Source organism: Notolepis coatsorum, assembly GCF_963971535.1.
Source record: "Notolepis coatsorum genome assembly, chromosome: 4".
Taxonomy (NCBI): Eukaryota; Metazoa; Chordata; class Actinopteri; order Aulopiformes; family Paralepididae; genus Notolepis; species Notolepis coatsorum.
This window is the reverse complement of record NC_140168.1, coordinates 182603150-182616581: the sequence shown is the minus strand read 5'-3', so window position 1 is coordinate 182616581 and position 13432 is coordinate 182603150. Positions and strand designations below refer to the sequence as shown.

The following is a 13432-nucleotide window of genomic DNA, read 5'->3' as shown; positions in this document are numbered from 1 at the left end:
TATTCTACCTTACACCACCAGGGCAAAGATGATTGTAAGAGCGTTATGGGACAAGGACCAGGGCTGGGACGATCCCATACCCGAACACCTTGCATCCACATGGAGAGAGTGGGAGACGGAACTCAGCTCACTCCCAGGTGTTAACATACGCCGCAGCTACTTCCCACCCACAGTGAGGCCGGAGACGTGCCAGATGGACCTGCACGTCTTCAGCGACGCCTCCGAAGTAGCCTACGGCTCGGTGGCCTACTTGCGTGCCCGGGAGGAGGGAGGAGAAATACATACTGCTTTCATCCTGGCTCGCTCAAGAATAGCCCCACGAAAGCAACAATCTATCCCGCGTCTAGAGCTCTGCGCAGCCCTAGCAGGAGCGCACCTCGCCACGTTAATCCAACGTGAACTCACCATCCCGGTGCAAAGAACAATCTTGTGGTCAGACTCCACGACAGTACTCACATGGATCCGGTCTGATTCGTGCAGATACAAGGTCTTCGTGGGGGTCAGAGTCACAGAGATTCAAGAGTTAACAGAAGTAGCAAGCTGGAGGTATGTGGACACAAAACACAACCCAGCTGACGTCATCACCCGGGGAATGTCCCTGGATGACCTCACCCGTCACAACCCATACAGTGACGGACCAGAGTTTCTCAAGCTCCCGGAAGAAGAGTGGCCTACACCCACCCCACGGGAGGCGAGTAAAGAGGAGGCCGAAAACAAGAAATCTGTGTTCTGTGGATTGAACACACTCGTCTCCACAGACCCCGACATAGACGATTGCCTCACCCTAGAGAGTGCGCAGCTAAAGACATTTCTGTGGCACCACCCAGAGGTTCAGCCCACTACTGACATTTCAGCAGCTGACTACGAAGAAGCAGAACTTCTTCTACTACAACGAGCCCAGAGAGACTCGTTCCCCGATGAGCTAGACTGTCTACAGGGAGCAAAGCCCGTCCCATCAGACAGCAGACTGCTCCACCTAGCACCCGAGAGCGACGCCCATAGTCTCATCAGAGTGGGTGGTCGTCTGCGGAGAGCCCCAGACTTACCGGATGACGTCAAGTACCCGATAGTCTTGAACAGCCGACACAAGGTCACAGAGCTGATCATAAAGAAATACGACGAGGATGTGCACCACGCAGGGGCAGAGAGAGTCTTCGCGGAGATCAGACGTCGTTATTGGATACTGCAAGGGAGAGAAGCAGTGCGGCGCTTCCAGCGAACCTGTCTAGACTGTCGTAAGTGGCGAGCGCAGCCCAGTATACCCCGGATGGCTGACCTACCTCCCTGTCGCCTCCGACTCGGCGACAAGCCTTTTTACTCCACCGGTATGGACTGTTTCGGCCCGCTGTATATAAAGAAAGGAAGAGGAACCGAGAAGCGGTGGGGTATTGTATTCAAATGCATGACCACCCGAGCGATACATATAGAACTCCTTCCAACCATGAGCACAGACTCATTCCTTATGGCCTTCCGAAGATTCACATCGCGGAAAGGCAAACCGTCTATATTGTTGTCTGATCACGGGACAAACTTCAAAGGCGGAGAAAGAGAGCTGAGAGAGAGCTTCCAAGCTATGGGCCCAGAACTTAAGACCCACCTCGCTCCATCTCAGATTGACTTCCAGTTTAATCCCCCGAACGCACCTCACTTCGGTGGAACCTGGGAACGAGAAGTACGTTCAATAAAGACAGCCCTGTACGCCGTGCTTGGGGCCCAGACCGTGGCGGAAGAAGTCCTAATGACAGTCCTCACGGAGATCGAGGGAGTATTGAACTCAAAGCCCCTCGGTTACGTCTCAAGTGATGTAGCAGATGTCGACCCAGTCACCCCCAACACACTCTTGATGGGGCGGCTGGACCCCGCGCTACCCCAGACAATGTACAGGCCTGAAGAAGCGAACGGCCGAAGAATGTGGAGGTACAGTCAAGTATTGGCTGACAAGTTTTGGAACAGCTTCCTACTCCACTACCTACCGTCTCTACAGACCCGCCAGAAATGGGTAAAAGAGAGAGACAATTTGACAGAAGGAACAGTTGTCATGATTATCGACCAGTCACTACCCCGAGCTATGTGGCCGGCTGGCCGCGTAAGCAAAGTGATCACCGGTGCCGACGGAAAGGTCCGAGCAGCTGAAGTGCTCGTCCAAGGGCGGACCTACACCCGACCCGTGGCGAGGCTAATAGAACTGCCAAGGCTCCCCGATACTATCGATGACGACCATGACCCCATGACTTTGTGAACTGACTGACCCTCACAACAGACATTGAGTAGAGGACAGTGCGGTTAATCTGTCTCTGCTTAGCTAATTAGGTGGGACTAATTAGGGGGCGGCTGTTACGAAGGATCAGATTAAACCGAATATATATATTTATTTATTGATATATATTGCATAGTATTTGTATATCATTTGATATCCCTTGTATATTCCTTGTACATATACACGGAATATCCCTTTAGTCCAGCCCATAATAGTTCATTCTCCTATTGGACAGCGGTCCACCGGCGCCAGGGACCGGCCCCCGGAGCCAAGTTCAAAGTCACCGACACGACATGTCTGTACTTGCCCGGCCCTGCCCAGGGATACGGCGACAGAAATGAGAGTGGCACTATTTGTGCACCGTGCGTATAAATACGGCGCAGGTGAATGTAGAAGACCCTTACCCCCTTACCTCCGTACCCTTCGTGCACTTAGCATGTTACCGATAAGTTGAAGCCTCACCCACGATACAACGTGCGGTGAAGTATGGCCTGTTTGGCCTCAGAATAGAGCATCGAGACCGCGTGCGAATTAGTAACTGAATTGTCAGAGTTTGGCGCTATACCGTCGAGTGCGACATATTTCTATTGAGTCTTTAATAGTCTATTTGTGTATAGTGTATCGTGCGGTTAGAATTCTATAGTGACCAGCGTCTCCAACGCTTTCTCGTATTAACTAGAGTTCTTATCCAGGCTGGGCCGACCGCATGGCGCCTTCACTCGAGGAGACCTAGGCGAGAACCGTATGGACATGTACACTGGATTAATCTACCCGACGACTACATAGCCTTTGCGGCTGGAATATATTTGCTTTGGTCCTATGATTTATGGAGCGGATAATCGCCGACGCCTGCACGTGTTGGATTTACCCCGAGAGGAGTCAAGTCGAGTCGGCGCTCAGAGAGCCTGAGGCCGCCTAGCTTTCTTCACTGTAGAGCTACAGTCTACAAGAGAACCAAGCTGTATTCGTCTGTGGATCAAGAGACTACTGCACCGGCTTCTGTACCTGAAGTCTCCCTAGTCATCGTTGACCAGACGTCCTACTACCGACAGATCTTCTACCCCCTTGCTGGCTTACAACCAGTGGGAACCCCTTCCAGTGTCTCCGCTATTGCTGGTGCACCATAGATATAATTCCCTAAGATTCAGGTTGTATAATTACCTCCTGCGTAACCAGAGAATGGACATTCGTTATTGATTTGCCTACGCATACTCCTTTGCCTTACAAGTGCATTCAAAGAATAATGTAAAGTATCCTATGTACCTTTTGCTCCATTAAATACTTGATTAATACCTTTGACTGGAACCGATTTCATTGTGGGAAGTGTTCATCATATTCATATATCGTGTACTGTATGGCCAGTAATTAAAGTACATAAAGCGGTAGTGGTTTAATGATACCATACTTATCAATACAGTCAGGGAATTGTACCCCTCAGTTACACTATCTGTCTTCTGTTGCATGTGTGTGTGGTTTTCAGAGACTAGCGCAAGGTCGTCTGCGAAATCCAGGTCCTCGAGCTGGGTAAACAAGGTCCACTGGATTCCTGTCCGTTGATTTTCAGTTGTTCTTCTCATGATCCAGTCAATGGCAATGAGGAAAATCAAAGGAGAAAGAAGACAACCCTGCCGCACCTGTTGTGATGGCAAAGGTGTCTGACAGTTTGCCCTTGCAGATCACCCGGCCATTGAAATCCTGGTACATGTTCTTTATTAGGTTGATGATCTTAGAGGGTAGGCCATAGTGACCTAGGAGTTTCCAAAGCACTTCCCTATCTAGGCTGTCAAAGGCTTTTTCAAAGTCTACAAAATTCATGCACAGGGAGTTTTGCCACTCAACACACTGCTCGATAATAATTCTTAAAGTAGCAATATGGTCTGTGCATGACTTATCCTTCCTAAAACCGGCTTGCTCTTTCCTCAACTGTCCGTCTAAGGCTGCTTGTATCCTATCTAAGATAATCCTACAAAGAACCTTGCTAGGGACGGACAGGAGCATTATGCCTCTCCAGTTGTTGCATTCACTGAGGTTTCCTCTTTTTGGAATGGTGACCATTAAGCCCGTTTTCCATTCTATTGGGATTACCTCTGTATCCCAGATCTTGTTGAGGAGGTGGTATAGAACCTCTGTGGTCGCTTTGGGATTCATTCATGCATGATGTTGTGGAATATTTTAAAGGAGTCACGACAGTTAACTGTAGAAATTCAGATAGTCGTTTATTTTCTGTGGCCACAGAAAGTATCCTCAGTTTACAATCGGAGACCAGTTAACATGAGCGTCTGGCCAGAAAGTGAGCGCGAGCTCTGGTCAGACTTACAATTAAATACACCAGCTTGGAATGACAAATGAAAACAAAGATGACAAAATGAAAACAAAGATGGGTTTAGCGGTTTTGTCGTGTCTGACACAAGACCGATATGAAGACAACAAGAAAAGAACAAGATGTGATTTTCTTGGACATGTCATATCTAAGTCAAGCTGTCCTACCTCTTAAGTTGTTTTAAGAACACCGTCAGACTGTCGCCCTAATGTCTGAGAAAACTGTATACTAGTTAACTATATGAACTAGTCAAGGCTGTACAGAGAATATGTATTTAGAACAGAGAAACATGACATTTTTCTATAACAATGAAGCAGTCTATCCCATTATAGGCTACTGAATGTTATCAATATATGTAAGGGATAATATATAGCTACGAGGTCATTGTCACAAAATAATTGACCGACACAGAGTTCTGGAACACTGAGGCGCAGCCGACAATGACCGAGTATAGCTATACATTATCCCGCTTATTACATGGCTAACTTACTAACAATATACCTAATTCTTTTTACACCATCGACAAGATGGGGGACCCTGATGTAAACAAGACGAAAGTCTTTCTCTGGTCTGCATCCCCTTAACAATTGTGTGTATTGAGCTGTACTGTATTGTACCCATTCTGCAATCTGTTAAATAAAGTTTTCAATCAAGACGAGATCAAATGCAGACGCAGTTGTTCTGTGGCTCTTCTGTCATCCCTGGCAGGTGTGGACGTAATTGCACCTGATGTAGTGCAGCTGTGCGAGATAAAGCTGGGAACGAGGTTATAGCTTTCGTGACTGCGATCAAAATGCTTGATTGTGATTAGTCAATAGCGTTCTGTTGCCCGTAACGGCAGTCATTATTGCGTGTTACCCATAGCAGCGGTCAATTATCGAGAAATAATTGACCGCTGCTAGGGGTAACGGAGCGCTATTGACCAATCACAATCAAGCATTTTGGCGAATGTTAAACAGCCATGTAATAAAAAATTATAGTTTGTTTATATTATTTTCACAATACTGCACAGCTCTGTTACATATTCTATTCCATTGTATCTTTTATTTGTATTCTAATTTAGTGTATATATTCTACTACAATCCTGCATAATTGTACAGCCCGGTCCTATATTCTATTGTATTTTTCTATTCTAATTTATTTATATATTCCATTTAATTGTATTCTACTTTAATTGTCTGTTAAAGGAAAACTCCAACATTTTGGGAAATTAGCTTATTTGCCATCTACCCTGGAGTTAGACAAGAAGATACATATCTTTTTCTTCTCTGTGCATGCAGTAGGAGTTGGGAACTAGGCTAATGGAGGAACCTACTTCCAGTGACTGATGCTAAGCTAGGCAAATGGTGCGTGTCTTCCTACTCCTACTGCATGCACAGAGACGAAAAAAGGTATGCATCTTCTTGTCTAACTCCACACTCCAGGGTAGATGGCAAATAAGCTAATTTCCCAAAATGTTGGAGTTTTCCTTTAATGTTGATGCACCAAATGACCAAGACATTCTAGCTCCAGTTCCAGCTAAATGGTAAAAAAATGCTAATATTCCTATAGTGTGTCCAAGGTGAGGATTATTAGGGAGAAAACACTGCTAGGTAAATTCATGCCCGTCTTGAAACCTCGTAGCAGAAGTTTGATGACTTGAAGATTGTTTGATGGTGGAAGGTTCAGAACCCCATTTCACTCGTTCTCCTGTATCTCAACCACGTTCTGCCTCAGACAAACTTAGTGCCAAGCTGGTTTTGTGACAATTAGGCCTCAGACACATTTTTCTTTTCATGTGCATCTACCAAATGCTCTATAGCACACATTGTATGCATGTATCGGGTTGAGTGTGATGTTGGTAATCACGTGTCGTTCCGTCTCCCGTGTCAGACCTGTTCTCTCAGGGGGAGCCCAGAGTCCTGGGCCTGGCCATGATCCCCGGTCACCACGTAGTGTCCATCGAGGTAGAAGCAGACAGCCTGGCCGACGCGCAGAGCTTCGGTGCCGGTGGCCACTGACGCAGTGCTTCCCGCCCGGGAGGACTAGCAACCCGGGGGACCGGCTAGAACAGAGCCTCCGATTCTGTCTACAGCGCCATCGACCCCGAGAGGAGAATGGACTTCTGGAAGAGGGGGATTTAACGGGTCACCTTAGCTCCTGAAGATGTAGAATCTCCTGTGTCAGTGTTGAGGGTTTATACCTCTCCCATGCCTGGAGAAATAATCATCCGCAGTGACAACTGGACGATGCAGCATGGGTGTAAAAGTGTGTGTGTGTCACGTTGCTATGTACAAACTCGGATTTATGCATTACAGAAGGCACAAGCTGTTCCAGTGCAGTGACTTGTTTGTGTGGAAAAGGTGTCTCAACGCCAAGTGAAATAAATTGCAGTACTTGAGCTTCCGTGTATATGATTATCAATAAGAAATTAATTAAATGTTGTTGAAATTTTTGTTCAATTAATTTTCTTCTCAGGCCTATGACGGGGTGGGTTGGGGGGGGGGGGGTTATTATTATTTTATTTATTTATTTATTTTTTGTCAACGGTGGTTGGTGCAGGGGTTAGGAGTTATTTATTTTAAATGAGGCAAGGGGCAAGCCAATGCATGTAATTGGCAAATAATTTAAATGTATGTTTATATGTGCATTGTATGTGCATTATATATCCTGCCTTTTCTTCCAAAAAATGAAATAAAAATATATTAAAAAAAAAAAAAAATATTAAATGAAGACTCCCAATCGGCCGGCGATGCGTAGGCTGATGCAGCACCCGTTCCAGGCGGCCTCTCGCATATTCACAGCCAAGTATTAGTCACCCAACAAAATGTTAGTTTTTCTTTTTTTAACATTTTAATAAAAAATAAATTTAGCATGTCAGCTGATTCAATTTGGCAACATAAAAACTCCCAGCAACTAAAAACCAGAAAACCCCCCAAATAAAACCAGGAAACATACCTGACCCCAGGCAGATGAGAATAGAAGGCGTTGTCACATACAGCTCATCGCTTTCAAGCGGTTGACTAGGATTCAGTGTGTTTACAGTCACACTGTAACCTTGGAATTAACCCTTTCACTACCACACTACAAAAGTGTTAACCCTTTTACTACCACACTACAGACGTTTAACCTTCTGCAGTGTGGTAGTGAAAGGGTTACATTTCAAATATCGCGGAATGTGAATTCAACCGGAGGTCCCCAAATGCACGTTCTCACGTGTACGCTTACGCTGTAGTAAAGTCACGTGTGGCAGAAGTGATGGGGCCTCATTCAGAAATATTTACTTTGATTTCATAGTCAGCTTGGAACTCGAAACTTGTGCCTTTACATTATGAAACAGGCTTCCCGTCTTACATTTAATAATCAGAATTTAGGCCTCAACCCTTTCACTGCCACACAGAAGGTTAACCATTTCACTACAGACGGTTAACACTTTCACTGCAGCACAACAAAGGGTTAACCCTTTCACAACCACACCACAGAAGGTTAACCCTTTCACTACCACACTACAGACGGTTAACACTTTCACTGCAGCACAACAAAGGGTTAACCCTTTCACAACCACACAGTAGTGAAAGGGTTAAAAAGGTCTTAAAGATGTATTGTATTCTGAAGTTGCTTCTATGTTGTGATACGTTTTTTGTATATTCTATTTATTTTTGTGCTTTCTGTATTTTTCACCCATCCCAATTTAGTCCTTTTGCCAATTCCCTTCCTGGTCGTTCTGCGCATTGCCCCACTGTCGGCCTAGGGAGGGTGTAGATTACTACCACATGTCTCCTCCGATACATGTGGAGTCACCAGCCGCTTCTTTTCACCCGACAGCGAGGAGTTTCCTGGGGGAACGTAACGCGTGCGAAGGTTCATGCTATTTCCCCCAGATCCCCTCCCTGCTGAACAGGTGCCCCGACCGACAAGTAGGAGTCGCAGTTTACAATGACCAGGACACATACCCCACTGGCTTCCCACCCGCTAACACTGCCAATTGTGTTAGTAGGGACGACTGACCAAGCCGGAGGTACCGCTGACAGCTGAGCTGGATTAGATCCCAGAGTCTCTGCGGTGGTAGGCGAGTGCTTAGTCCACTGTGTTACCAAGCCCCCCAAAAGAGAAATTATTTTAGCGTTTCACAATCATAAATCTAATAATATTAGTAAGTAATTCTGGGAATTACCTCTTAGTAGTTCCTTCATACTTTTCTGCCAGTATGGACATGAAATAGGTATTCAAAATCCTATTCAAAGTAGTCTTAGAAAGTCTTAAATGGAACTTGTTGAAACCTGCAGGAACCCAGTGTAAAAGACAAAAGTCTTTATATTTAGCAAATTCATGTTTGTAGGATCCCGTAGGCTCATACAAAATAGACACTTTCACCATTTCAGATCTGCATAAATCAAGTCAAGCGTTAGTACAGCTGGAAAGTCCCAGAGGACTTCTACCTACGTCCCGTTTCTACGATTCAATTTGATCATGCAAGCTTCCTATAAATGAGCCCCCTGAAGTTCTGAACGGCCTCTAAAGTGACACTACTTTGATCAGTCTGGTTTTGAAGAGTTCCTTAAAAGGAATATTTTGATATTCTTAATTACGTCTGTACATGTTCTTTACCAAACAATTGTCCAATGTTTTTCAGTCAAACAAACCTTCACGGTGTTGATGGTGTATATATTGTTTTGTAGCGGGGGGGGGGGGGGGGGGCTGAAGGACAAATATACTGGAACAAGTTGCTAGTAAGGAGTAAATCAAACCAACTCAAACGTAGAAGTGATCCCTTTGGAACACGTCGATAACCTTTCAGGAGTGGTCCAGAGCTGGAGTGGTTATTCAAAGAAAGGTTGAATGACACAAGGGCACACGAAGAAAAAGTGCATGTTTTCAAAGACCAACGCTTTGAAACAAGTGAGAAGGGAAAACGCTGCAACTCCCACTCCTTCACACGCTCTTCTAGTGTCCAGAAAAGAATGAACTTCAAGTTCTTTCAGATGACCACAGTACTTATGTCATGGGAGTGTTGAACTAGTTATTCTACAGGAGATACTCCAGGTGTTCTGCAGGTGGTAGTACAGCCTATTGAAAGAATAATATTTCCAGACATATTCCTTAAAAAGGGACACTTCACCATAAAAAACAATGCTCGTTTATTTTGGACATAATCTCACACGCATCCAAAAACTCAAACAGTTTTAAACACACATTCATTTGAGAGTAAATTAGATTGAATACAGCCATCAGTCATCTGGGACGTTGTGTTGCGTTTCATTACCCGATTAAAGGATAAGACAAGGTATTGCTATTTTGTCATCTACATTGTTTCATGATGCTGTAATGAACACGACACAAGGGTTCAAGGTCCCCGATGACATCACTGGTGGCCAGGGCTCGACATAAACACCCGCCAAATGCATTTTGATGGTATGATAACCATGGGGAAAAAATACCATGGTTTCATGGTATTCGGTATAAAAACAAATGGCTTTTATTACAGTGCACAAACAGATTTTCTGTAAGTGTTATTTATGAATGTGTGAAGACTCTACTGTATTACACACAGATGGAACTGTCTGACCACTTTCAAACTAAGTACAGAATAAAAAATACTTCCAAATAAACTTATGAATATGTAGGCTACATGTCAAAAGGGCAATGTTTTGTTAATGTAATCTACTTGCACAGATGTATGTTATATCCAAGTAATACTGGATTAAACATACATTTAAACAATTCATCTTTTGTGGTGGATCAACGTAATTCACCTACAGAACTATGTGTTGGGGAAAAGGGTTCTGGATATTTGGATTAGAGTGTGTATGTGTGTGAGATTTTTGGCTGGTGAAAATGCTGAGTGGCTAGTGACTTTGGAAAACCACTAGCCACAGTGACTGGTGAGCCAAAAAGTTAATGTCAAGCCCTGCTGGTGGCCATATTCAAACTCATTCACTCTCAAACTAAATTAATTTCCCCAAGGGGATTAATAAAGGAATATAATATCTTAATAAAACTGTTTTTGGACATGTGTTAGATTATGTGCAAAATAAATCAGCATTGTTTTTTCTCTGCTACGTTAAGCCATTAAACAGAAAATCCACCCCAAAAGCAGAATTCACATTATTTCAACCATCATCTTTTAACAGCTTAATAAATATTATATGAACACAACTTCTCCCAAAAACCAAAACTAGAAGCCAGGGGGAACCAAGACTGTAATCTATGACATCATCAAGGGGGCCTATATTTATCACATTTCTACAAATAGGACTGGTCTAGGATCACTGCTGAGATCACTTGACCATATGACTCACTATGACTTATGACTCACTATGACTTATGAGCCCAATCTGGTCTCAGACCAGCACTCCTACTTTGAGAAACCTTATACACTCATAGAATGTTTTACTTCTAAAGATCATTCATTAGTTGGGCTTAAGGTTCTGAACAATAGCAAAAAAAAATAAAAAAATCCTTTAAATATATATATATTCAGAATATCACATTGGGTACGGTCATATTGTCACTAATAAAAATATGCTCCCATTTATTGGACTTGGAGCAGGTCCAGAAAAGAAAACCTTGACGACACCCCAGATTAACAGTCTTGGTTCTCCTGTTTCTAACAGAGAGAGAGAGAGAGTTTATCCCATGTGAGCCGTTTCAAGATAACTGGAGTATGGGAATTCTCCTTTTAAAAAGATTCCCAGTTTAAAGAATACTGCAAGCAGAAACTTGGTAACACACAGACATTCCTCCTTTGTAGCTTTCAAATAAAATTATAGAGTTACTCCGTTAGAAAAGGAGTCCCTTGACAGAAAGAATGGCACAAAGAAATGGGAAGTGAGACCAGACGATGACTGGGAGAAAACAGAACGGCATCAGGGGGGGGGGGGGGAGATTGACATCTTTCGACTGCCTCTGCCATTTTTTGGGAGGGTCTGAAACGTCTTCATTTGGAGTCTTGGACCACGTCGACGGCGCTGAACTCGACGGCAGCCATTGTGAGGTCCATTGCTTTTCAAATGGTAAGAGAGGAAGTCCAGAATTTCTTCAGAGAGGAAGTCCAGAAGTTCTCCTCCCTCTGTGCAGCTCGAGCCGTAGCAGTAAAGAGATCCTATTTAAAAATAATAATAATAATCACATCCCTAAGAAGGAAAAAGAACCCGCCAAAAACAAACAAAAAGAAAACACATCCAACTCGAAGCACAAGTTCCGAGGCGAGAGAGTTCTCGCCGGGCTCCCGTCCGGCGGCATCGACCCGTCTCGAACCCGGCCCCCTCTTTTCTCGACCCCTCCCCCCGTTTGCACGACGAGGCGACGGTCGTGATCGGAGGATCCGGAAAAAGAGGATGGGGGTGCGAGACAGGTCTGTTGTGTCCCGTACGTCCCGGCAGAGACCCCGTCACGTGCCTGTCACGTGGAGAAAGTTCTCCTCCTGCTCCTCCTCCTCCTCCTCCCGGTGCCCCCCCTAGTTGTGCTGGAACTTGAAGTGGTAGTTGCCGCCGGACTCGAAGGGGTTGAAGTGGAAGGGCCAGCCCTGGCCCCCGCTCTGGCCCCCTCCCCCGCCCTGCTGGCTCTCGTGGTCCAGCGGGTCCTCGCCGGCGTCGAACTTCTGACGCATTTCTGGAGCCCGGTGGGGAGGATGGATGGATGGATGGATAAGAGAGGGAGAGATGATACAAAGTTAGTTATTTTCTTACAAGATGGAGCATTTCTGCTTTATTTGATCAGATAAGTGAGTGAAATCAGGGGGAGAGTGAAGGGGGATGACGTGCAACAAAAAGGTATTGGGTCGGATTCGAACCCGCGACGTTGCAATTACATGGTACGTGTCCTAGCGTGGTGAGCCACATTCTTTTAAAAGCCGAATCGTTTGCTCTCGGTGACGGTGTGATTCTGGAAACACAGGACTGACTGGTTGGAGCTGAATCTTAGGAGGCATTTCCTTCCCAAATGTCACAAGGAAGTGTCTTTATTTCCAATCCAGTGTGGGGAATTGACCCTTCTCAAAACCACGCCCTCTTTTCTTGATCCTCCAATCACAAGCCGAGGAAAGCAACGTTTGCGATCGGAGGATCAAGAAAAGAGGGCGGGTTTTGAGATGGGTCAATTGTTACCGAGAGTCACTTGCACCTTCCACTTTCAGATAAAAAAACAACCCTGTTGTTATTTTGAAAGGCACACCATCAGTCATTAATACGTTTTAACCTTCAATACGGCATCATTGTACAGTAAATTATATACTCTGTAGAGGTGGATGAAAACCATAATTTTTTTTGTATATATGGGCAACCAAGGTTGGGAAGTAATAAATCACTATCTATAAAAAAAAATCGTTTTATCTCAACTCTTAAGGAGCACTTGACCGATTATCAACGTTAATCCAATCATTCTGTTGCGAGGAGTATGTGTGATAATCGGACATGTACCTCACCATTCCGTGTCTTGAGAGCTCGGAGAAAGTCCTCGGGGTGATGTCACAGAGGAGAGCGGACCTCTAGACTGCAGACACCATTTCCTCAAGTGTTTTCAACCGTAGCAGAGGCCCGACTCGAGGAAGGTTGAAGAAATGGGTGAGGAAATAGTGTGCGGTTCGCTAGCGGTCCGCTCTCCTCTCCGTGACGTCACCCGGAGGACTTTCTCAGTGTGCCGACATGGCTGCGCTCTGGAGACATTTGGTGAAATGTCCGGTGTCACCGCCGGTAATACCGGTGTTGTCATGAGTTTATTAGTAATTTCACATCACCGTGGCAACTCTAACATGCTCCTCACAAGAGGACGATAAGGTTGAAAATTGCGAGACGCGGCGGCTAAGTGGCACAGTGGGCAAGGCGCTCGCCACTAGTGCACACTCGCCACACCTATCTATGTTGGGATTATGTTTGGTC

The 13432-nt window shown here is 45.0% G+C and overlaps 2 protein-coding genes across 2 annotated transcripts in view; one reads left to right on the top strand and one right to left on the bottom strand.

Moving 5' to 3' along the window:
• The window catches only part of naa38 (N-alpha-acetyltransferase 38, NatC auxiliary subunit), a 71789-nt gene extending 64758 nt beyond the window's left edge, over positions 1 to 7031 (top strand). Inside the window, exon 3 of the mRNA XM_084313209.1 lies at positions 6450 to 7031. Within this exon, the coding sequence (XP_084169335.1) occupies positions 6450 to 6577 (128 nt within the window). The 3' untranslated portion in view covers positions 6578 to 7031. The remainder of the gene's footprint in view (positions 1 to 6449) is intronic.
• Positions 7032 to 9407: 2376 nt separating this feature from the next.
• The window catches only part of dnajc3b (DnaJ (Hsp40) homolog, subfamily C, member 3b), a 33353-nt gene continuing 29328 nt past the window's right edge, over positions 9408 to 13432 (bottom strand). The window contains exon 12 of the mRNA XM_084313206.1: positions 9408 to 12167. Coding sequence (XP_084169332.1) covers positions 12013 to 12167 — 155 coding nt within the window. The 3' untranslated portion in view covers positions 9408 to 12012. The remainder of the gene's footprint in view (positions 12168 to 13432) is intronic.